Source organism: Conger conger, chromosome 18 (assembly GCF_963514075.1).
Source record: "Conger conger chromosome 18, fConCon1.1, whole genome shotgun sequence".
NCBI lineage: Eukaryota > Metazoa > Chordata > Actinopteri > Anguilliformes > Congridae > Conger > Conger conger.
Window position 1 is genome coordinate 3,837,249 of NC_083777.1, and position 25,741 is coordinate 3,862,989.

General features: G+C 44.4%; 1 protein-coding gene across 4 annotated transcripts in view; it reads right to left on the reverse strand.

Annotated features, from left to right (window-relative positions):
• Nucleotides 1-283: 283 nt before the first annotated feature.
• Nucleotides 284-25,741, reverse strand: part of vit (vitrin) — a 32,493-nt gene continuing 7,035 nt past the window's right edge. The window contains exons 2-23 of one of the 4 annotated variants that reach the window (XM_061228206.1): nt 22,213-22,311; nt 20,876-20,935; nt 20,425-20,581; nt 19,594-19,727; nt 19,369-19,446; nt 18,278-18,442; nt 17,374-17,409; nt 16,714-16,752; nt 16,553-16,603; nt 15,046-15,108; nt 13,721-13,783; nt 10,538-10,606; nt 10,040-10,105; nt 8,452-8,514; nt 6,452-6,514; nt 6,005-6,052; nt 5,423-5,488; nt 5,024-5,171; nt 2,707-2,810; nt 1,885-2,111; nt 1,116-1,629; nt 284-478 (exon numbers count right to left, since the gene is read on the reverse strand). In XM_061228206.1, the coding sequence (XP_061084190.1) occupies nt 300-478; nt 1,116-1,629; nt 1,885-2,111; nt 2,707-2,810; nt 5,024-5,171; nt 5,423-5,488; nt 6,005-6,052; nt 6,452-6,514; nt 8,452-8,514; nt 10,040-10,105; nt 10,538-10,606; nt 13,721-13,783; nt 15,046-15,108; nt 16,553-16,603; nt 16,714-16,752; nt 17,374-17,409; nt 18,278-18,442; nt 19,369-19,446; nt 19,594-19,727; nt 20,425-20,581; nt 20,876-20,935; nt 22,213-22,240 (2,421 nt within the window). In that variant the 5' untranslated portion in view covers nt 22,241-22,311 and the 3' untranslated portion in view covers nt 284-299. Of the gene's footprint in view, nt 479-1,115; nt 1,630-1,884; nt 2,112-2,706; nt 2,811-5,023; nt 5,172-5,422; nt 5,489-6,004; nt 6,053-6,451; nt 6,515-8,451; nt 8,515-10,039; nt 10,106-10,510; nt 10,607-13,720; nt 13,784-15,045; nt 15,109-16,552; nt 16,604-16,713; nt 16,753-17,373; nt 17,410-18,277; nt 18,443-19,368; nt 19,447-19,593; nt 19,728-20,424; nt 20,582-20,875; nt 20,936-22,212; nt 22,312-25,741 lie in introns of all 4 variants that reach the window. The other 3 variants (XM_061228205.1, XM_061228210.1, XM_061228207.1) reach the window with 3 other exon arrangements.

Genomic DNA, 25,741 nt, shown 5'->3' on the forward strand with positions numbered 1-25,741 from the left:
AAGACAGTTTTTTACTCATTTCTAGATTTGCCAATGGAATACAAATTTCACTTGTCAAGAAAAACAAGCTGATATTTTCTACTTGAGAAAAAAGTAAGATCTTAACTCTTATTACAAGACTAAAACACTTAAGACAGTTTTTGCAGTGGTCTTGGCACACTGCACTTCAATAACAGAATAGCACCACCTCTCATTTTAAATCTTGAAGGTACAGCACCACGGTAACCACTTACCCTTCCCCCCTGCCCTTCCCTAACCGCGACCCCCCCTCCCCCACAGATTGAGTCCCTGAGCCTTGCTCAGTTCCGGGGCTGGGAGTTGAACTCTTGGCAGATGTTGTGGATGATCTTGGGCACAAACTTGTAGAGGCTGTCAAACTCATCCACGAAGAAGGAGTGCTCTTTGTCCGGGTCGGTGGCGATGTACTCCAGCTCATCCTGGGCCGCCCAGGCGATGCCCACGGAGTAGGCAATCACCCCTGGGGAGGAAGAGAGGGAAGAAGATCTGCTCAGAGGACCACTTCACCACTACGACTTTAGACTTTAGACTTCAGACTTTACGGTCCATACTTCTTTTTCAGCTTCACGATACATTTATAAATAAAGACATAAATATTTATAATATATAATTAATAATTATCTCATTCAAATAATGTTACAACATTTAGACAATCAAATAAGCTAAAATTGCTAAAAGATCCAGTATTCATCATGCTCTGCTGGTGTAAAATCCAGCTATGCGAAGCTGGTCATAAAGCTGGTCTAGCTGGGTATGGGCTGGTCATAAAGCTGGTCTAGCTGGGTATGAACTGGTCACAAAGCTAGTCTAGCGGGGTATAAGCAGGTCAACCAGCACGGCCAAGCTGGTTGTAAGCCGGTATCGCTGGGTATGAGCTGGTCGGTATCGCTGGGTATGAGCTGGTTGTAAGCTGGTCTCGCTGGGTATGAGCTGGTCAATCAGCATGGCCAAGCTGGTCGTAAGCTGGCCTCGCTGCGTATGAGCTGGTCATAAAGCTGGTCTAGCTGGGTATGAACTGGTCACAAAGCCAGTATCGCTGGGTATGAGCTGGTCGTAAGCTGGCCTCGCTGGGTATGAGCTGGTCAACCCTCGCTCACCTGTGCGGTGGACAGCTAGCGCCGGGGCCCGAACGTCGTCATAGGAGCGGCCGTCGGTGATGACGATCATGATCTTGCGCTTGTTGGGCTTGGACTTGCTGAAGAGCTGCTCGGAGGCGTAGGTGATGGCGGCGCCGGTGCTGGTTCCACCGCTCCAGTAGTTGATGCGCTTGATGGCGTTGAGCAGCTCGGCCTTGCCGTTGTACTGGCCGAAGGCGAACTCCAGCCGCTGCTCGTAGGTGTACTGCACCGCCCCCACGCGCGTGTCCGTGTCCGAGATCTCGAACTCGCGCGTGATGTTGGCCACGAACTGCAGCACGGTGCGGAAGTTTCCGGTGCCGACCGAGCTGGAGCCGTCGATGACGAAGGCGATGTCGTGGGCGTTCAGGCAGGTCTTGCTGCACATGAGCCGGTCCGTGTCGCACACGCGCTTCACCAGGGGCTGCACCGCCTTCCGCAGGGCGAACCAGCTCGACACCGGCAGTGAGTAGAATCCGTTCGTCCGACAGACCGCCTACGACGGGGAGAGACGGTGTTTTCATATTAAAACACCGTAAAATACCTCAGACAAAAGTTTGAGATGAAGGAGGTTGAGAGAGAAGATTTAAGGGTTCAACACAATGTCCTACTACTAAGCAAGCACTCTTCTAATGAATATAAACTGTGAGATTAACAGTGGCTTTGGGTATTGTACATTTCTAATCATCTTCCTTACTGTATTTGAGTGTCAAGACAACAACCAAACGTGGCCACACTCCTGAGGCCGTACCTTATCCACAAAGTTGGCCTCCACCACGTTCTGTTTCTCATTCTCATCGGGGCCCTCGATGGTGACGAAGAAGATGTTGATGCCGGACTCCCGGGCCAGGCGAGAGGCCTCCTCGACCCGGTCCGTGGGCCAGCCGTCCACCAGCACCACGGCCACATTGGGAGCCCCGCCCCGGTTGCCGTTGGCGTCGCTGAAGTAGTGCTTGTTGATGTAGTGGAGCGCTTTCCCTGCAGGGCAAAATGGCAGCAGAAAGAGAAAGTGACACATGCTGAAAGATGCAGGAGAATGGACACGTCAAACTGGATAGAGATTGTTTTTGGTACTTCAACCCATTTATGGATACTTCTTCTGGATATCAGGACATACAATACAACTAACACTAAAAAAGTGTACAATATTGGACCTTTAACCTTAGTGGAGCCAGAGTTGGGTTAACTTGGTCACGTGATCCAGGAAAAATAAAAAAGTGATTTCAAAATGTGAACATGCAAAAATTAATTTAGGGAAAAAACTGATTCTGGTGCTGGTGGAATGTTGAGCGGCACATGTGACATGGTAAATGGATTGCGTTTATGTAGCTATGTAGCGCTTTTATCCCAAGAGCTTTACAATTGATGCCTCTCATTCAAACACACCATGCATGTCACCAACCAGCTCGTCAGGAGTCATTTGGGAGGGCCGGGTCTTGCTCAGGGACACACCCAGGGCGGCGAATCGAACCGGCAAACGTCCAAATGCCAAATGACCGCTCTTAACTCCTGAGCTAATACTGCTATGCTGACATCATCACTGACGCCATCACTGACGGCGGCTGCCACTCACCTACATTGGACAGCCCCCCCTTCTGGATGATCTTGTCTATTGCAGGTTTCAGGTCTTTTGAGCTGGAGTGGCCCTTCAGACTGATCTCGGTCACCGCGTCATCCCTGTCACCAAGTAAAAAAGCAACACAGTGTAGTATTGTCCCGTTTGGTACGACAGAGGGGTACGACATCTGAACACACATGGACATGTATTTTTAGGGCACTCTTGGCACTTTGAATCGACCACACTGCCCCTAGAGGACACAAGGCTGAATGACTTCACCCCCTTTCTGCTCACTAGCCACAGCCACACCCTCACCCAGTCAATACCAATCCATGATTTATTTTATTGACATACTTTCCAACAGTTGTTGTTGAGCTACAGACAGCAAAAGCAGATCATTTAGTTCAATTTTATGATCCTTACCTTCTTTCTGATAGGCATATAATTTAAGATTTAAAATAACGACGCACAAGCAGCAGATTTCTTTGGTTGTCAGTGCTCAATTGTAGTTGTACAGTGTTAAAGATGAGTCTGTAGAATTGTAAAATTGCCAGAGGACACACAAGAGCAACTCTACATTGACTTCTTAAGCACACAAGCAGATTTGACTCTTGCATTACCTTCATAAGGACCCAATCTCCTGTGATGAAGCCTTTTCAGAGAATTTTAAACCCTAAGTCAATATTGTTCATGTAGAAACAACACGTCAGTCATACATTGGAGAATGACTGTTTTTTTCTGATTTAACAGTCCACTAATTTCTACTACAAAACATAGTTGTCATAGTTGAAGTCAGGCCTGGCACAGCGTTTTTGATTAATTCATCAAAAAGCTAATAAATTCTTCTTAATCAGTAAATTCTTTGTTTGAAGAAGCTGGATCAGCACACAGCCCTTGGCAAGCATTAATCATGGCTGTGCTGTAGTTGGGTATAAATCAGCAGTGGGTGGATAACCCTACAACCGAGGATTATAATCAGTGTTAATCTCCTCTGAGTGAGCTCTGAGGTTGCCATGGAGACTGATATAGAGTAAAGTGGTCAAGAAGCCAAGTCCAATAAACATATTTGAGTCCTATATTGACTATTTTTTGTTTTGTTGCTGAAATAAGACTAAAATATTGCCAGTTTGACTAATTTCAAGATTTGCCAGTGGAATAAGACAATTTCACTTGTCAAGCAATCAGTAACATAAAACAAGCTAACATGTTCTACTTGAATAAGACCTTAAGTGTTATTTCAAATCAAAAATGCTTGTTAAGACAGTTACTTTTTTTAGTGTGCATCCTTTGCACCTGTCACTGTAGCCCTCCCCCACCCTGACCTGTTGGGTCTGTACCCATGTGTCTGAAACAGAGCAGTGCACTGTGGGACCTAGGAGGACAGGTCTGGACAGGTCGCACTGGCCCAGATGCGCTATTCGTTCCTGTTCTCCTTTCACAATGCAGGCAAACAAGCCCCAACAGCATGCCACGCAGATGCTAACACCAGCCCTCACCCTGTGAATGCTGAACACAGCCTCCTACAGCATGATTAAACGGCTCACTTTTACTCACAAACTGATTCATAGGGCTATTGAGTCAATGCCCAGGGCCAGGTGGTGCATGAACACAGGGGAGCCTGCATAATGGGAGTTGTGTGCTATAGGGGTGTATGTATAGCTGAATTCCCTAGGCACAGAAAGGCACCGATAATGTATTGATGTTTTTCTTCCTGATGTTGAACAATGACATTCAGAAGACTTGATCATGCGAATCCCATGTTATTCCAGAAAAGATTTTGTGAGTCACATGAAGCATTGAGCTTTAAATGGAGATGATTCTCACTCTCTAATGATAAAAGAACTGGAAGCACACATCTTGCTTTATAATTGCATGCTGGGTCCATGAGAAGCAGCTGGTTCCAAACGAGAAAAGGAAAGTCACGGCAGATGTTCACTGCTGTTCTAGACACCCTGACTGGCCATTTACTGTAGTAATTAATCAGCCAAGATGCAGTTTAAGCTTAGCTGGGATGTCAGAAGCCACCTTAGTATACAGAGAACAGCTGTGAAGCTTTCAATGTCCCCTGACATGTCCTCTAACTTTCCACAAAGCAGGACTACTGCGTTGGCTGGATAACTGCACTGAGTAAAACCTGGATGCCTCCAAATCTGGAACATGGACTGAAGTTCTGTTGATCTGCAGAACCATTCTTTTTACTTTAATCCATCTTTCAGATTTGGAGGTGCCCAGGTTTTACTCAATGCAGTTATCCAGCCAACTCCGTAATCCTGCTTTGTGGAACAGGCCCCAGTACTAATAGTTAGCATTGCTAGCCTGTCTGTGTATTTACCCATATTGGATGATGCCCATCATAGGGCCAGCCAGGCCCACGTTGATGACCTGGGCCACTTCCACAAGGAAGTCCTTCTGGATCTTAAAGCGGCGTTTCCCAATGCTCCAGCTGCCGTCCATCAGGAAGGCGATGTCCACCTTGCAGTCTGCAGGACCGAACCAGTGTCATTACAAAATGGCTTCCAAACCAGCGTGATTACAAAATGGCTTCCAGTAAAGGGGAGACCAAGGAGTGAAACCATTCAACGAGAGAGATGAAGAACATTATACAACAACGACTATTGAATATAGTTCTGCATATACTGCAGATCTTTTCATGATTGTAAGTTAGAGTATATAACACTAAAGTGAAACATCATTAATGGGTATATTTGCAGTGCAGTGTTTCAGGTCGTACTTGGATCTCCCTGGGAGACGGTCTCTTGGACCCTGGGAGGTGAGTCTTGCTCCCGAACAGCGGGCACTGAGGGAGAGACACAGCGTTAGGCACTGAACGGACGGACAGCGCACTGAAACAGCGGTTACCCATGGACACGATTTCCTCTTGTCACCTAACAGGATGGCTGTGTTTTCGTCTCAGTTATCCAAAGGAATGCAACCTGGAACTCATATGACTCATATGGAACTCATATGACTTTGAGAAGGCCTAAAGACCCCAGGCGTTCCAAAAACAGAAATATGTTGACATAGCCATATGAAATAATACTCTAATACACACATTAACATAGCCAAAGAACATAAACCTTCTCTACCCCTTGGTTTAAAAGGCTTAAAGCAGTAGCATGCAAAGAAACAGGCAAACCCTCTATTCCTTCGCATGCGCTGGGATAAAATGGATTATTGACTTAACTGCAAGAAACTCCCAATATGATTTTCACCCAAAAGCAATGCAGACATATTCATGTGAGTGTGTTCGTGCTTGTGGGGATAATGCTGTCGGTTGTTAGGGAAAGCATGCTACAGCGCTAAGCTACCTTACCTGCATCGACTGGGCTAGCCTCCGGCTTCCAGGAATCCACAGGCTCGACTGTGTTGAAGATATTACATTTAGTGATGCGTTAGCGTGGAAAAAACCCCAAATGCTCCAAGCTGAAGGAGTATCCCTCGTCATCGTGTGCGCTAAAAGTGCGCTAGCGTATAGCGCTATGTGTTTCTGTTCGGGCCTGTAATCCCAGGTCTAGGCTGCAGCTGCACTGATGGATAGATGCATGTTCTGGATGAGTGGTTGCTAAATGATTGAATGCCTGTAGAAGCACGCAAACACGTACTCTGCGAGCCTTGGAACCTGTTGGTGTCGGGCCAAATGCTTTGTTAAAGAGGGAGATGAAATGAACCGAGTGGGACCGGGGGCTTGTTTAAGGACAGCCGCTGAGCCACTAAGAGGGTTGTGTGTATGAGGTGGGTGGTCCGGCCGGTAGGTAGCTACCTCGGGTGTGTGTGGAGTCGGGGACGGGTTTCCGGCTGTTGTCTGTTTCTCCCGGCCTGGGCACTGTGAAACCAGAACACACAGCAGTGAGGGAGGAACACAGGGCCCAGTACTCTGCCACATGAAGTGGGCAAAAATCATCACAACTCTGCCAAATTCCTGCTCACACGCTCTGTATCTGTCACGCCAAAATGACATTGTTAGCAGGTCTATATTTGTGAAGGCATATTCTTACACAAGGCTTGCACTTTAGTCATTTCCCCAAACAAGCCTGCTTTAATTCGGATGATTCAGTCATGTCACAAACAGACTGCGCTGTATGCCCTATAATCTTCTCTAAAAGGAAAAATGAATGGACAGCAGATGCCATTTTGTGTCTTCTCACTGGTCCTCATACTTCCCCCCCCCTGTGATTGGCTGATGTGTGCTTTTTCATTGGTATCATAAATGTGAGGCTAAAAGGGTCTGCTCTGCAGTTGGCCCACATCTGTGGTCTGATGGAATCAAGCACGGTCAGAGCGAGATCGGAGTTGTTTATTCTTCTAGGGCAGGGAGCATCAACTCTGGCCCTCAAATCCAAATCCAGCCCTGGTTTTCTTATGTCCTGGGTAATTAGTGCCACAGTCTGTCATCACACCAGACTCCCAGGTAAAGGGAGGGTGGAAAAACAGCAGTTCTCGGCCCTCGAGGACTGTGAGATGCTGATCCCTGTTCTAGGGACTCCCACCCTGACTGAATACCTGCACTGATTAAAATGCAGTATGACACTGCATTATTGTATTATACACTGCATTGTAGTAACATGGTGTAAAACACATTACATAACATTTTACTTGATCCCCTCACCATATGGCTGACATAAAACTGTCATACACATGCTATAATAGATGTCAGCTGATATCAAATGATATAAAACTGTCATACTTTTATTTGTAAATGTTATGACAGATGTTACTGTCATAACTTTTACAGATAAAAGTGTCTGTTATGCCAACTTGTAACATCTGTTATGTCATGTGTATGACAGTGTTACGTCGGCCTTATGGCGAGGGGCTCAAGTAAAGTGTTACCAACACATTAAACAGAAATAAGAAAATCAAAATAAAATGAAATAATGTAACATGTTATCCGCAGGAGGAAGCCCTGAAGCAGCGAATCTTCAGGACTTCAGGAAATATGGTTTCCTTCACTTGACGTAAATGGCCATTACTCTGTTTCTTGTCTGTACTTACTCTCAGTGGCTAAATTATACGTCTTTAGTTCTGGACTAGTGGTTAGAACAGGTCCTAAAGCAACACAGCTTGCTGATTTGGGGATTTTACCCAAACGCCACCAAGGCCTTAGACTGTTATCTTTGTTTCATTTCACCATTGGGGAATATGATTACAGGGTGGCTCAGTGGCCAGTAAAGTGGCCCCAATCTCATGCAACAGAATGCACTTGTACTGTACCTTGATAGAAGCTACTTAAAGGTACAATAGATTTTTCGTGTTTCGTGTTTCAAGACCATTGTAAATCCCATCCTATCATTGAAAAAGGTGCCCTGACATGCTGACTCACCCTCTGCCTGTGTTATAGTCCGTAAATTTGAGTTTCAAAATATACAGTGTGTACCAAAACATTATACAGCTGAACAATAATTAACAATAACAATAATAATAAACAAGCTCATTGGTTGAAAATTGGTTCTAATTGCCACAGCCAATGGGATGGGAGGGAGTTTCAATGTCAGCGCGTTTACAGAGAAGGGGGAGGGATAAACAGTGTTTACGAAATTACCTATTGTGCCTTTAACCTAAGTTAATAAGGAGCAAGGACATGCATTTGATAAGGATTCCTGTTGATTAAATGTACTTTTCCAACCAGTCCACAAAGGCATAGTAATAAGTTGGGTGAAGTGTATTCTGTAAGCATTCCCGCACATCCACCCTTCTGTTATGTTATACTGCCCACCAGTATAGCATAACGGTTCCCCTCAAATGAAACAAACATGCACTTACTGTACTGTCCAAAGTTATAATACCAGCGCTCATACTCTGACATGTCGGGTCGGGCTTCCCGCGCTGAGGAGAAATGGCAGACGTTAGCACTCGCACCATGAGGCATTGTGGGAAGGCAGTCGCCGCAGGGGCCATCTCCACTGCTGTGATTGGCCACTCATCACCTCTACACATCCTCTGCCAATCACAGCAGCTATACATTGCCACGGATGCGATTGGCCATTCATAACCTTTATGTACTCTCAGAAAAAGGGTTCTTTGCCTTGTGTCCATTGAGGAACCCTTTTTAGTTCCTATGAAACCCTCTATCACAGGTGCGAAATGTGAAAGCTCCAAGACAAAGAACCATTTTGTCCGACAAAGAACCCTTGAGCTTCTAAGGAATCGCAGACTTCCTTTTGCCGCCATTTTATTTCTGAGAGTGTACATTGCCTCGCACAGGCACAAGGGAGCGGCTGTAATACACTCCATGGGCCAAATCTCTCTGGTCCTGTCCTTTTACATCCAGAGAAACTGCAGGGCTGTGTGTTTCACTTACAATGCCACACATTCTGGACATAAAGAATGGCCTATTAAAGACAAACCCACACGAATGCACTCACAATGTAAACTGAACATCAAGAGCTCTGCATATCAAAGTCACTCACCAATTCCCTTTTCCTCCCAGCTGCGAATATAATTCAGTTAGCCATATATGCTGCTGACATTAACCATAGGCCCTCTGTTTATGCTAGTTTTTGTAAAAGCCAATCTCTTGAGCAATCACAGCTGTTGAAACAGATTTATGTTTTGTGTTTTTTCTGTGTCTTTAAAGCTGTTTTACCATGATGAAAGTTTGGTTTGGTGTCATGGGCCTTGATTTTTGACTAATGGAAAAGGAGTGCTCAAGGAATCATTGATCATATATTGTACATAACAAAAAATGAAAGTATTTCATGAATGAAACGTCCTCAGTTGTAAATATAGATTATGTATTATTCATTTCATATTACATTACATTATTGGCATTTGGCAGACGCTCTTATCCAGAGTGACGTATAGTTGATTAGACTAAGCAGGACACGATCCTCCCCTGGAGCATTGCTCAAGGGCCCAACGGCTGTGGCTACACCAGGATTTGAACCACCAACCTTGCATGTCCCAGTCATGCACCTTAACCACTACACCACAGGCCGCCCTATTTCTGAAATAATATGTCCAAAGGATTTCTCCGTCATATTCATGGACTGTAATTATGATTGGTAATAAAAAACCAGATGAAGGCTTTTATGTTTTATGTTCAGCATAAAAACATTTTGCCTCAAGAAAACCAGAAAACTAGTCCCAAGCACGGCTACAGCTATGCATTCTTGGGGCCAGGACAACATGAGAGACAAGACAAATTTGTTACAAAATTTATTTTGTAACAAATTAAAAATAGTTACACCACATAGTCTAGGTCCACAGGCCTGGGCCCAGGACAAACTGTCCCAGTCATGTCCCTTAAGGACCCAGTTTGAGAGCCCTGATGTGACCGTTACTCAGTGTCTATCCAGCAGGGGGAGAGCTCCACAGCCGTTGCTGGGGCGCTGGCTGGACGCTGGCTTACCTGCCGTCTCCGGGGATTCTCCCTCACTCCAGGTGTAGCCCGAGTCTGGAGTGGCCTGGCCAACATCTGGACAACAGAAAGAGGGGTCAGCAGCAGGCTTTCAGGGCGGAGATAGGTCTGACTGCCTAATTAATGAGATGTGTACGTTTAAAAACCAACTGACAATTACATTTCATTTATTTATGTTTTATTAATTTTAACGGATATTATTAAATAGCATTGGATGCCTCATCTACTGCATACACTTTAAACGAAAGGGCTTCATGCTGTTTACAACTTTGAACAGTTCATGTAAAGGTTAGGTGCAGTAAAAGTGTTTAGATTATTTGGATGTAGAATCTTATTTAAAAGTTTTTTTAAATTGACAGAAACATTATTTATCACAACACTTTATTCATCATTATTTATATAGAATTGTATAAGCCTTGCCAAGTTTTAAACCTATTTATGTACAAGTTTTATTTTACTGACGAGTCACTTTCCCGCTGTCTGGGATACCTGGGGGCCGGCGGGGTCCAGCAAACCAGTCGGGACGAGGGTACGAGGCGGCCGGCCTTCTAGCAAAAGCTGCGTGAGAGATCGAGAGCAGCTTTTGGAAGAGAAATACGCAAGAGCGAGAAGCATCGGCCACAGGTTGTGTCAGAGGACAGGGGCAGAGCCACCTGCCCACTCTCGCTGAGGCGCTCGTAGCCTGCAGGGGGAAGACCAAGGCTAACCACGGAGTGCTCTCTGCTCTCTGCGTGCAGAACGCAATGCTAAGCATGCAGAAAATTGGGGAAAGGTCAAGAGATTCGCAGCAAAATGTCAACCAACTCACTGCAATTGTTCTTAACCGATGTTTTCCTTTCCCCCCAGAGGGACACAATGAATTATTGTGCTTGAAAGCCAGACGTTAGACAGAGAGACATTCGTGCGAATGAGAAATGTGTTTCCGGGTTCCTCTGATTAACTGTGAATTAACTGACTACAGTGATCCAGCCATTTTGTTTTACCTTCATAACTCCCTGCCCACCTCTGAATACCGAACATGGAGATGTCATGAAAAGCTGCCGATGTGTCGCTCTCCTCGCATGCAACTCAAAGGAAGTATGCTGGAGGCTGCGGTCTCCTCATTGCAGGAAACGACCCCTTTGCCGACCCAAGTCCAAAATCTGAGGTCACCTTCAGGGAGCCAAAATAGCCTGTCAAAACAAAGCAGATGCTTGGCAGGTCCCTTGATGCAGATGCTATCTCTTCTCACGGGGTTCATCTTGACCTCATGACAGCAGAACGCCTGTCTCCTCTACGCCGACGGCTACTCAGCTAAGCTTGTGCTGACTGCCAGAGACAGCAGCCAGCCTGCTTAGGAGAAGCAGTCATTCGGGCATGGAAGGAATGCCGTCATGGTAAGAGTTCAGGAGCGGGGATGAAGATCCAAACTTGTGATAATGTAAATACCTCTTCTGCTATGGTGGAGACGGACCTGTTGTGTTACTGTAGGGACAGATCTCTTGTGTAACCTTTGGGACAGATCTCTTGTGTAACAGTTGGGGCAGATCTCTTGTCTTATGGGAGGGACAGATCTCTTGTGTAAGAGTTGGGACAGATACAGTTACAGTAGGGAAATATATGTTGTGTTACACTAGGAACATATCTGTTGTGTTACAATAGGAACATATCGGTTGTGTTACAGTAGGGACAGATCCGTTGTGTTAAAGTAGAGAGAGGCCTTTTCAACTATTCTATGACTTTGTTGTGTTCTGGTAGGGACAGACCTGTTTTGCAATGGTAGAGACTGTCTGGGACGTCTGTAGACATGGCCAGGTAATTTTCCATTGGAATTTACCCTGGACCACGAGGAGAGCTGCCTGCTCAAGGATAGCAGGCTCACACTGACCTGATTCTCCTGCTCACTCACTGAGCGCGCTCAGAACTGCCTGCAGTTTCGCTGTCAAGAGCTGACACATGGCGGCGCCAGCTATTACCAGAAGTATGTTGACAAAAACACACCATTAATCTGGGCCTGTCATTTCTCTGTGCTCTCCGTCAGGTTTGGACTCAAAGGATCCCCAGGCCTCCACAACAAACCCTGGCAACTTAATCCATGAATTGGCACCTCTCTCTGGGGCTTTCTGCTTCCAGTCTGCGTTGCTTGGTTGCTTCTGGGTGAACCTGTGTGCTTGGGCTTGAGGAGATCTCTGGTCTTTGTTTGACTAGAGGCCTAAAACACATTTCTCATTGTATCCAGTCATTGCGTTGGCCTTGATCTTCCCAGACCGTTAAACCGAACCATGCTTGTCAGTCAACGATAGATTTCTGACACAAACTGTGCTCAGCACTTAGCTCTATGCACTGACTTGCCTCAAACAGTCCCACTTACTTCATTTGGGTTTAGGAAATGAGAAAGCAGCACATTACCATGACATTACAGAATAATATGCAACCTGTTTTAAACTGTGGCAGTGTAGTAAGGGGCTGGCCTATAGCTGAAAGGTTGCAGGTTGGATTCTCAGGTAGGACACTGCTGTTGTACCCTTGAGCATTGTACTTAACCTGCATTGTTTCAGTCACAAGGGATACTATGCCCTGCTATAAAACCCAGCTATGACCAGCTTGAAATGACCAGCTACCAGCTGTTTCACAAAACATACTGTAGCTTGAGCTGGTCAAACCATGTTCAGTGGGGAGCTGGTCTGAACTGGTGAAGTAGGGTGTAAATTTGAGTACAGGTGACTCTTCTTCAGTCTCTTGTATGCACTAGACCGTCATTGATGACTACACTGCATCCGCTTCATAAATTCTGGGCCATTTTGCAGTCTTGAACAATTGTTATTGGAAATACAATTACGTTTTGAGCAGGGGACTCAAGATAAAGGTCAAACAATAATTTCTGTTGTCATAACATCATGGTAAGGCATACTGTTTCAGCAAAGAATCCATGAAACATTCTTGGGCTGGGATTAGAATGAGAAATTTTGAAGAAAGAAAGAAGAAGATTTTAGCCAGGGGTTAATCCTCAATTATTTTTAAGTGACAGACAGCTAATTGACTTGAGTGTTAATGTTTGATTCTCTGTGGAAAAAGACTGCCATCTACACACAGAGGAATCAGGGTTACAATAGGTCCTGCCATTCTTATCACTGATTTTTGCATGTGGACTTGAATTGTGATATTTTAAAGTGACTTTTTTAATCGTTGTTTCAGTTATGTCAGCATTATAAGAGGGCCGGTGATGGGCTACCCTCTCTATTCTGGTAGGAGATTGGGTCCCTTACATGTTTAGATGTGTTGTGATAGGTCGTTTACATGAGGTTTAGATATGTTACGATATTAGGATGCATACAGTACATGTGGGTAAGTTATGTTGAGATACTGGGTCTCTTGCATTAGGTTTAGATGTTGTGCTGTGCTGGATGTGTTATGATGTTAGGTCACTTGATTTGGTGGATTTGATTGGATTGTTGTGTGATGTGTTGTGGTGTGCTTTTGATGTGCTTTTGATGTATTGTGATATTAAGTCGCTTACGGAATATGAGGTTTAGATGTGTTCTGATAGGTTGCGTACATGAGCTTTAAATGTGTTGTAATATTAGGTTTATGTTGTGTTGTGTAGATGTGCTGTTGATGTATTGTGAGGTGATGTTGATGTGTAGTGATGTGCTGTTGATGTGTTGCACTCTGCTCTGTACACTGCGCACTTACTGGGGTTGGACTGGGCTGGCTGCTGGCTTCTCTCTGGTACGGAGGGCTGCACTCTGTTGAAAGCTGGTTCACAATGAGGAACAGGTGGAGAGGAAAAGAGAGCAGAGTTCAGTTTATTATTATTTTCGGGGGAGGAAGAGGAGGGGGGCTTGTGTCTCGACCGCGGCCCAGCTGTAAGGACTGGGGCCTCAGGCCGCCCAGAACTCATTTTCCGATAAGTGGAAATATTCTGCCACACTGCACTTTCATCTCGCCCTGGAGTAACTTTAGGCTTGTGTGCCCATAGTGCACTGCTTAACACTTTCTGTTTGGCAGACGGTGTGCTTAGAGGTCACTGGGGTGAAGGTCATGGCAGTTTAAGGTGGGGAACACGCTCACCATGACCTGGAGTAACCCACAAAGCACCCATTTCACCCTGCCCTGCCCCACCCCATCCCCACCCATGATCCTAAAGGCCGATTTATGCGTCAGCGACAAAGAGTCTGCTGACATGACGTTTTGTATGTAGAGTTCAGAGACATTGCCCTTGTTACTATAGCAACCGGTTCTCCTGAAACCCCTCTGTTTTGCTAGCGAGCTATGTAAACAAAACGTCCTCATTCATAAATACAAGTAGCCTAATAGTTAGTGTCCTCGCCCTGGGAACCTTTCCTGTTTGTTTCAGTCAACCAATCACGGCAGTGCGACAATTCTGACGGGCGTCTGCGACCTCCTCAGGTGCAGGTCACCTGTCGCTGAGTGTAGTGTAGTCTTGATGGCCAAGCATGAATAAGCCTTTAGGCTTCTGCCAATCCCCATCTGCCCACAGAGAGGCTGCCCAATCCGGACCCAAGTTCAGCCCGCCCCTTATCCCCTCATTCTGTTACAGTTCAAAGGAAACATTGTTCACAAAATGGACAGAGTCAGAGGTGGAAAATCCTGGGTCAGAAAGTCCCTCCCAGGTCTATTCATCTTGAATTGCTAATTAGTGCAATTCTACAGCCTGGAGGTAGAACTAATTACTGAAACCAGCTGGCTACTGGTGCACTGCAAAAACCAAAAAAAATAACAAGTATTTTAGAACTTATATTAAGAATTAAATTCTTATTTATTTGACTTTGTTTTTGCGAAATAAGATAACAATATTGCCAATGGAATGAGAAGATAGCAGTAGTCAAGCAAGCATTAACTTAAAACAAGCGAATATTTTCAACTTCAGCAAATAAGATCTTAAGTCTCATCACAAGATGAAAATGCGTGTTAAGTCACTTTGTGGAAGAAACTCAAGACAGGACTTTTATTTCTGACCCCTGGACTTCCCACCTCTGGCTTGCCTGGAGGCTGACCTGGCACGGAGGGAGAGCCGGGTTGTCTCCTGATGGTGGACACCGCATCCGGCCTGCGTATACCTGTTCAGGGCAGTGGAGATTAACACACAGACATACAGTGGGGTCCAGTCTGAGTCTGAGACCACATTGAAAATCTGGGGTTTTCTCATGTAATCCTGGAAATAAACAGAAAGTTTTAGGATTTTGATAAAAATAAATAAATCAAAGTTACTACTTGGAGACCAAAGAAGAGCAAGGACTGCTGGACAATCCACAGTCACCAGACCTCAACCCCATTGGACATTTATGGGGGTACTTGAAGACTGACAAAAGCCAAGCATTCATTAATACTAAGAAATTGATTATGTTTTGGGTTTTATTAAATTAGAAAAGAACGCAAAATAGGAGCATTTTCACTTGTGGTCTCAGACTTTTTGACTTTTGAGTGAAAACATCTCATCATTCACTTGTGTCCCTCTGCCTGGACCTGATTTCCAACCAAACTGGATATAATATGCTGTGTAACTCAAACACTGTACATTTTTTGGCTGCTTTCATCTTGCCTCATAAGCCCTTGGTGTAAGGTCAGCCCTTGATGTTAGCTGAGGGTAAGATAAACCAGACTGCTTGATCACTGCTTGATGGTTTCACAGACATTTCTGAAGCTGTGTGACGCATTGCAGTGGTCTAACATTAGAATCATAAGTACTACGACATCCCACCTGCTTCCTGTTGTCATGAGCTGGAGGAACACTTTCACTGTGCAGTGTACAAGACTGTTATTGCATCATTTACTATGCTCTCATCTATAGCTACGCTAGTTTTACTGTTGATACTACTTCAATATACTTTCAATGTATCACATCACATTAGCCTTGTAAAATCTCTCCTGAAAATATCATTTTCCAAAAACTGGATGTATAATTATGCATAAACTAGTACTACTACTACTACTACTACTACTACTACGACTACTACTACTACTAATAATAATAATAATAATAATAATAATAATTCTCACGACCCTGATTGTACAATTATGCATAAACTAGTACTACTACTACAAACAATAATAATAAAAATCTACAGAATTCTCATTTCTTTTCCATGTGTTGACAAGGCTAGTAGCACTACTACGATCATACATTTGCTCCCGCAGATCATCTGGACACAGGAGAACATCTGTAAGCTTGTACGGGTAAAAGGCTTGCAGCAGAAGCGGCCTGTGTTCTGATGCAGGCAAGCTGGCCTGCTCCCGCCTCTGTGATCGCTGACAGTGGGAGAAACGTCTTGCAAACAGCTGTGTACATACAACATCGGAGACACCACGCAATGCAGGGGGAGGTGTGTGTGTGTGTGTGTGTGTGTGTGTGTAAAGAGAAAGGCACAGAGGTAAAGAAGGCCAAATTAGCAGCAGAAATTCCAAGCCTTTGTGTGTCAGGCATTCACAGCAACGCTCTGGGGCGAAAAGCAAATGAGTCGATGAGGGACGGACACACAGCGGGATGATTTAAGCAGGATTTACCTTGGTTTGTGCGCTGTGAAAATCTACTGGGGTAGGAGCCACCTCTGAATGCTTTGGAAACAATTTACGGTCGGTTAGTGCATCTGGTCGGGAGGCACAGAGGTGGCCTTTCTCAGGCCCAAACAGGAGGGAGGTTTGGGTGAACTGAGAGAGTACTGTACCTTGACTCAGCGTTTTTCCCTGGGAAGCCTGTGTCTGCCCTAAAGCCAACGTCGAGCACAAGAAAACAGTTGACATGATTTGTGGACCGAGCTGCAAACTGTTTTGACAGCACTGAGCAAAGACACAGATTTATTGAGATTTTTCTGACTGCGGTTGGTGTTTTAGTCTAATATTGAGACTTAAAATCCTATTTCTTTTACTTTTTTGCTAAATATGATCAAAATATTGGTGAGACAATTTTAATCATTTCAGGATTTGCCAATGAAATAAGAAGACATCACTTAACAAGCAAAGATGAACTTACGTGAGAGAAAAAAATAAGACTTTTTTACAAGACTAAAATGGCAGTCACTGCTTGCAGTTTAAGTATCAAATCAGTGTTCGAATTGTACACATTTGTACATTTAATATGGACTTAGTCTTTGTGGCCATAGTGCTTCAATGTAAAAGTGTTTTAATCTTTTTTTTTCCTTTTTTTTATTATGTTGAAAATGGAGATACAGCAACAAGGCTGGCTACTCAGTATAATGAACTGTAGAGAGATAACACAGAACAGCTTCCCAAAAACTATGCATGCTGCTTAACACATGCACACACACACACACACACACACACGTAGGCACACACATATATTCACACACACAGACGGTGGAACTTACTGGAACTGCCGGCTGCCAAGTATGGGTGAATGCTGCCTAGATCAGAGACACAGAATCATGGTATTAACAGGGAGGCTCCAGGGGGTTCTGCTATCCCATCAGGCATGGCGGGTGGGCAGGCCGTGCCACCGCAGAGCCCCCTATTGACACGTCCCACGGTTCCACCATCCACACTGTGTCCAGCAGGGTGCTTTCTGGGATTGCCATTACATAGCGAGGTTTGGAGCTGAGATCCCTCTGAGTGGATGGGGCGTCATGGCCCCATCCATCCTTTCAGTTCCAGTAATAGCACAATCCTCCAAGACCCATCCCTACCTTCCTGACCTTGGAAGTCCTCTAAGTGTAGCCTCTGGGCAGTACCGAACAGACCTGGGTCAAATATAGTACATAATTGTTTTCGAATGAAATACTTTTCTGTGCTTGATTGATCTTGCCTGTTGTAATTGAGCCAAACAAGAGGACCAGAAGGCGGGGTTTACACTTTTTGAGAGTATTTCATAGGTTCCAATACACCAGACAAGCTCAATAAAGCGTAGAAAAGTATTTGAATCAAAACAATTAAGTACAGTGCAGTCCATAAGTATTTGGACAGTGAAACATTTTCAGTTGTTTTCACTCTGTACTCCAGCAAACAAACAGTTGAAATAAAACACAAAGTTGCAGGGCCTATATATAAAAAGGGATGTAAAAACCCTCAAATTAAAGCTGAAAGTCTGCATTTTAACTGCTGTTTTTATTTCAACTGCTTGTTTGCTTGGAGTTGAGAGAAAAAACAACAAAAAATGTGTTTACTTACGGACTGCACAGTATTTGATCCAGGTCTGGTAACGAAGCACACTGCACTGGTCCTGGTTGAATCATCACTGGAAGGGTCCATCCCTGCGCTGGTCTGGGGGTGGCTTACCGGCGTCCCTGGCTTTGTGCAGGGCAGTGCGGGGCTTGGTGCCGGTGTTAGGGGGCTGGGGGGCGGCGGTGGTGGTGGGTTTGGGTGTGGTGGTGGTGGGCTCAGGGACGGTTGTGGTTGGCTCCTCCGTGGTTGTGGTTGGCAGGACGGTGGTGGTCCTCTGACCTGCGGGAGGAAGGGATGAGGAGGCGGAGGAGTGAAAACAGCATGAACAGAGGCTCCAGTCTTTTCTGCTCCAGCTGCTGAAGGGAGGGGTGGTTTGTGGAGAGCAAGCGAGGCCATCAGACATGTTAGACACACACACTGCTGTAACTCACATTACATTGGAGTTATTTAGCTGATACCTTTATCAAAAGTGACTTACAGTTGATTAGACTAAGCAGGGGTCAATCCCCATGGAACAATGAAGGGTCAAGGGCTTGCTCAAGGGCCCAACAGTTGTAGCTGTACTGGGGCTTGAACTACCGACCTTCCGGTTCCCAGTCAATCACCTGCAGAATGCTGACTTTTTGGTGATACTTCTAATAAAATAATAGTCCAAAAATTTGAGAGGGGATTTGTCCACCATTGTGGCTGTGGCTCTGTTGTATTTCTAAGCCACCAAGCCCACCAAGATACAAGCATCCGCATCCTCTCAAAAACAAAAAATATTTATAATAATATATAGTAATAATTTATAGTAATTATGACTCTTGGAAAGCAAACCTCAAGGGTTGCCTTTCAGAAGAGACCAGGAGTATGCCTGTAGTCAAAAGGGTTCTACAATGGTAACCGTGTTTTGTTGGGTATGTCATTTTCAAGCTTTTGTTACAAAAAGGGAGTGATACTTAATGTGTTAAATCACTTTTGGGCTATCGACGAACATGAAGAGCTTGAATTTCAAAGCTTTTCAAATATAAAATGAGTGAAATACAGTGTTTCTTTAAAATACGGAAAGCAATGTATTTATGGGACCCCAGTGAACAATCTTGCTGGACATTATGGCTACTCCATCCGAGTCCACCAACAACGCGATACGATGGTTTTGCAAGAGCAGAAATGGTCTGTCCAGCACAGAATAAGTCTCCAGAGTAGCCCAGCGTGTTCCCTACCTGTATTGATGGATGTGGAGCGTGCCGGGGCGTAGTCCAGGGTGGATGGGTAGATTACGCCCTTCTTCGGTTTACCCACTGAGAAAGATAAACACAGAGCTTTAAATGACGCAGCCCGGTAGCTCTGTTGCTAGGATTCAAATATGGAAAGTCAGTCCTTAGGACAGACTGAAGGTGTTCCTGGTTTTCCAGGAAGGCTGTCACGACGAGGGTCCTCAGGCTGACCTGAAACCACGAAGGACTCCCTCCACTTGGGCAGCGACAGGGAACGTATTCCGCTGGCAAAGCTGCCCCTGTACACCGACTGCCCCGCCATCTTCTTCACGATCACCTTGCCTCCAGTGTTCGTGATGATCCCGCTGAGAAAAACACAAGGATGTTCTGTGCCCTTCAGGGGAGCTTTTCACAGAGCAGGGTAGCTGAGGTAGCTGGATAACTGCACTGAGTAAAACCCACAAAGCAAATTACTGAGTTAGCTGGATAACTGCACTGAGTAAAACCCACAAAGCAGGATTACTGAGTTAGCTGGATAACTGCACTGAGTAAAACCCACAGAGCAGGGTGACTGATTTAGCTGGAGAACTGCACTGAGTAAAACCCAAGAACACCTCTTTTTACTTCAGTCCATGTTCCAGATTTGGGAGGGTTCCAGGTTTTACTGAGAATGTGGCCCAGAACACGTGTTGCCATGCTACTCCATTACACCAGACAACATTAAAACTATCTAATCAAGCAGTAACATTTTACTTATGTATTTACCACTTGTGGACCATTTAAACTCTCTGTAAGCTGCACTAGTATGTCATCTAATCCTTGTTTACTGTATGTCCTGTCATGTGATACCTTCATGCAAATAGAAGTTCAATTCTATTCTATTCTATTCTAGGAGCAACATTTTGTCCCTTTTCATGAGCCCAAATGGGCTCTTGTGTTAGAGGTTAGAGGAGAGCTCTGCTGGGCTCTTGTGTTAGAGGTTAGAGGAGAGCTCTGCTGGGCTCTTGTGTTTGAGGTTAGAGGAGAGCTCTGATGTGGCTGGCCCTGTGGGCCTGGACGTACCTGTGGATGGCAGCGGTGCAGATGCTGGAGATGGAGGCGAAGACGCCGGTCCCGTACACCGGCTGCTTAGCCTCCCGACAGTTGGCAGGGCATTTCGCAATGAATTCTGGGAGATTGATCTTCCCTGCCCTCACATCACACTCTATAGCTGGAACAACTGGAACAGCACAATTTCCTTGGGTTAGAACTAACATAGCAACAATATTAATATTAACATTATTATTGTTAATAATAATAATTACAATAATAATCATTATTATTATTATCATCATAGTAATCAATCCATCCATCCATTATCTAACCCGCTTATTCCTGGTCACTCACACACTCTTACCCAGGGGCAATTTAGACTCTCCAATGAGCATGCAAACTCCAGGTCTAGGCCAGGGTTCAAACCTAATAATAATGCTAATGCCAATCATAAGAATAAGAATAAGAATAATGTTCTTACCTTGTCTTTGCTTCTTGTTCCTCCCTGGCCTAGCCTCATAGCCACAGAGGAGCAGCAGAGCTGGGGGCATGGAGAAAAACGGATTAAGGATGTTATCATGAGCAGGACCCGGATCACAGGCTACCCCCTTTGAACTCTGGATTTTCTACAGAGTATTTACAGTACGAGATATAATATCACTTTGGACGTTACTGTATACAGGGAGTGTTGTGGGTGTTCTCATGAACCTGTAATGTTAGCTGTGGGTAAACTCTGTAAGCAGGCACAAAAAGCAACTGGCTTGATGATATATTACCGTCCCGAGTGCTTTGAAAACAGAAGAACCCCCCAGGCTGCGGTTAGCATGTAGCTAGCGCTGTGTTTCAGTGTCACATACTGATGAAAAGCTTCTTTGTATTCTTTTATTTATCCAGGCTTCCCTGTGCAATGTGCTTTGGAGGTGAATCTGCAAGCTCCTGTGCTAACTTTCACGTCACATTAGGCCAACGTATCACATTTCATGCCTCCGACCAGCCACCCAATGGTGCTTGGATCTGCCTGCCTCTCTTTTAGACCAATAAAAGCCATTAAACCGGCATGCATTTCAGCTGACCCAGAAGGTTGGTGGCTCAAGCCCCAATGCAGCCACAATAAGATCAGTGCAGCTGTTCAGCCCTTGGGCGAGGCCCTTAACCCCACATTTCTCCTGGGGGGATTGTCCACTGCTCAGTCTAATCAACTGTAAATAGCTTTGGATAAAAGCGTAAGCTGAATAACAATTTATTATTATTATTTATTTTTAAGTGGATTCAATGATGTGACACATAAATGGAAAATGTGTTTGAGCTGAAGATTGAGGTTTTATTTCTCCGTATAAAAAAACACTTTGGATAAAAGCATCAGCTAAATAACAAATTATTATTATTTATCTTTATGTGGATTCAATGATGTGACATAAATGGAAAATGTGTTTGAGCTGAAGATTTTGGTTTCATTTCTCTGTGTTGAAGTTACAACCACTAATGGCAAACAAGCCATTAGTCTGTGAGTTCTTTACTTTTATTTGCTGTCTGTTGAAATCCAATGTATTAACAGAATGTCTCCTTTGAATCCTAGGATCTGTAACATCCTAGGATCTGATTCTTTCTTATAGTGATGTTTACACTGAGGCAGCATACGCCAGATCATCATATCATAAAGTGTGAATCACGAAAATGCATACACAAGGAGCACCTATGTGGCTCACCTCGCAAGTGCTAAGAGTAACTAATCTAAACACAAGTAAGTTGGGCTTCTCTGCCTTTCCAAGCTAAGAGGCCATTGGATGTTCGAAAAAGAAGAAAAAGAGGAAATCCTACCAACACAGGTGAGAGACGCTCTGTACATGCTGTAGGGGCAGGGGCTCTCACTGGTCCAGGATTTTATTCTGATGTCTTCCCAGATCTCCTCAGTTGCACCTGTTCGGAGAGAATTGGAGTGGTTGCCATTGGAGCTGTTATCACAGGACTCTCTAGGAACACAAGAGAACTGGACCTTCTTCAAAGACAACATGTGTTTAAAAATGCAACACCCATAGAACTGGTCCTTCTCCAAAGACAGCATGTGTTGAAAAATCAACAACCATAGAAGTGGACCTTCTCCAAAGACCGTGGGCATTTACAACTCAACATGCTGAGACAGAGTGTGTTTAAAACTTAACAGTCATAAAACTGGTCCTCATCTAAAGGCAGCATGGGTTTAAAACTCAAAACCCAGAGAACTGGACCTTCTGGAAAGACAGTCCTGGAGGACTAGCGAGTGTTATTGGTTTTTTCAGCTTCTGTTCCTGCAAGAAGTTACTTAATTTTAATTGTTTGCCTTCTTGTTTTGTTTTTAAATTTAGCATCTCCAATACCACCTGAATTTGGAATGTCCAAGTCCAGTCCGTCATCCTGCTCTGAGATACGTGCCTGCCACCGACTTTTCTCCCCGCAGCCACAGAACGAGGGCAGAGGAAACCCACTCGTGTACACTCACAGAACAGCTCACAGGAGCCCAGAGAGGTAGCACTGGTCAGGGCTTTCGTTGTTCCTCAACAGTTAATTGATCAATAAAAGTTGATTACACAGTTAACTCACCTCACCATGTTTCTTGGATTTAAAACAGCTGGTTACTTTAAGGTGAAAACAAAAACACACCCTGCGGCTCTCCAGGACCAGGGTTGCCAACCCAAGGTGCTTGAACAAAAAACGAACTATTCCTACTGCCCTCCTCCCTGAGAAGTGCGAAAATAAGTGCCAATTATGCACTGTTCCTATGGTCTGCCAGATTGAATCTGAGACGGTGGTGCTCGCTCATGTGCAGCAAGTGGTGCTTCTACCAAATCTATCCAGCTGCCTGATGCATTGCACAGGTTATGTCTGATTTATCAAATGTATAATCAATTGACTGGGGCCATTGTGGCTCACTAATCAGTTGGAAAACCTAGCATGCAATCCAGCTCTGCCAGCTTGACCAGCTCTAAAATTGAGCTGGTCATGGTGGTCCTAAAGCTGGTCTAGCTGGCTATGAGCTGGTCAACCTGCTAGTGCTGCTAGCTTCTCTGAGCAGGTATCTGGTCAACCAGCTAGTGCTGCTGCCTTCTCTGAGCAGGTATCTGGTCAACCAGCTACCAGCTGTTTCAAAAAATAGCTTGAGCTGTTTTATTCAGCAGGGAACTGAGTTGGATACCCCTGATCTACGTAGAGAGCATGTGAATGTTACCTCCCCCTCCCCCCTAGTTGCTAATCTATCCAGCTGTTTCCTGTCCACACATTCTCTGCCTGTTTATAACCCACCAGGCTCAGAATGAAAAAATTAAACTCTCCTTTAATGTGCGACTGTCAGGCTGTTGGCATCCTCCCACACAACAGGCATGTGCAGGCCACTCAGGCAGAGCAGTACGCAGGAATGTGTGTCGTACATACGCTGCGAGCGTCTCTCTGCGATGCACTTTTAATCATCATGCTAATCATAGGAACAATGGCCAGGTCTGTGTCAACACGGACACAGTCAAACCTTTCATCGTGGAAGACACCGTACTGTCTTATAATTCAGGCTCCATTGAATTCAGGGTGTGTTGGATATAGTTTGACCAGCTCACGCTATGTTTTGAAACAGCTGGTAGCCGGCAATTTCAAGCTGGATTTTACAGCAGGGCCTGCTATTGAAGTAAACTTTATTCTGTAATTGTGCGTGATAACTGACTGTAAATATCACAACAGGGATGAATGGCATTGCCAGTGATGCCCACGAGCCTCTGTAATCTTCTACATGTAGCAAAGGGTTCATGTTTGAGCAAGACTTCAAAGGTTGTGATCTAGCCTTTAGGTTTTCTGGGAAATGCAAACCTGAAGGCTATACTACTTCATTCACTGTAGTATTGATCAAGTCAAGTAACTGGATGAGCAGGCCCACATAACTAGTGAACCTTCTTAATGCGCCCAGTAATATTTAACCTTTTTAGCTCATGAACAGGATGCTTTAGCCATCTAATAAGGTATTTCATCTTCATAAATTATCTTTTGAGCATGTACACAGGCTAGGGTTGTGTCAGGTTGAATATTTTCTGTTGCATTAGTTTATATCGGAGGCTGTGCCTTGTCTCAGCTTGTCTAAGCGCAATTATTATGTCTTTTTGTGAAGTCAGCAGATGCATAAATAAAATAAATGCTGAATCTTTTAAAGAAAGCTCTCATTCAGTGACATTCATTGGAAATTCTGGATTAAACGGATTAAATTTTAATTTGGCACACGCATAATGGTGCAGGAACAATGGCAAAAAAAAAACCCATTGCACCATAACATCAGTTGAAAGACCATCAAATGGATTTCCTGAATATTTTGTTTCTCAATGAATAGCACTAGACCATTTCAAATGAATTTTCTTTCGTTCAAGTAACGTGGCAATTAGAGTCATCTAAATACCTGTCTCCGTACAATGAAATAACATACTCAATTTTAGCAGAAATCAAATTACAGCTGGCACTGGTCCAATGTAAGTTTTGTTGTTAATCTTTTCTATCAGTGTATGACTCTATCGCCTATCATAGTGGAAAGATTCCTGTCTCTGTTTTTACGAAAGAATCACCTGTACAGAAGATCCATCTTTCCAACAGGTTTCAGGTAAATTAACTGGTCAACCAGCTACCAGCTATTTCAAATCATAGCTTGAACTGTTTTTTCAGCAGGGCTATGCAGTCTTTCTCCCAAATTAGTAAATCCTGTGAAAAATACATAAGTAAATCTATGCCAAAAGCAGGCAGAAAGAAAAAATGTCCTCAAAATCTGAGGCTGTGGATCAAGTCCCTTCTGGCAGAGAAAAGTCACAACTGCAACCTCAACATGCTGCTGAAGAAAACCAAGTCTGTTACTCGTTTCTTAATGTCGCATTACTCTTTCAGTCATCAAAACAAGCTTCCTATATAATTACACATATACACTCCATCCTTTATTAGGTATTAAGTCTTCTGCTGCAGCAGCCCATTCACTTCAAGGTTTGATGCGCTGTGTGTTCAGAGATGCTCTTCTGCATAGCACTGTTATAACGCGTGTTTATTTGAGTTATGGTCACTTTCCTGTCAGCTTGAACCAGTCTGGTCATTCTCCTCCGACATTTCTCATCAACACCACCCCATCTGTCATTCCACAGTGAAAGTCACTTAGATCACATTTCTTCCCCATTCTGATGTTTGTTCTGAACAACAACTGACCATGTCTGCATGCATTGAGCTGATTAGATATTCACATTATCAAGCCGGTGTACAGGCCTACCTAATAAGGTGGTCACTGAGTGTATATGCAAAGCTAGGCGTTCATTAACTAAGCCTATAAAATATAATTAAATGAATTTGTTAGTGTAATAGATTG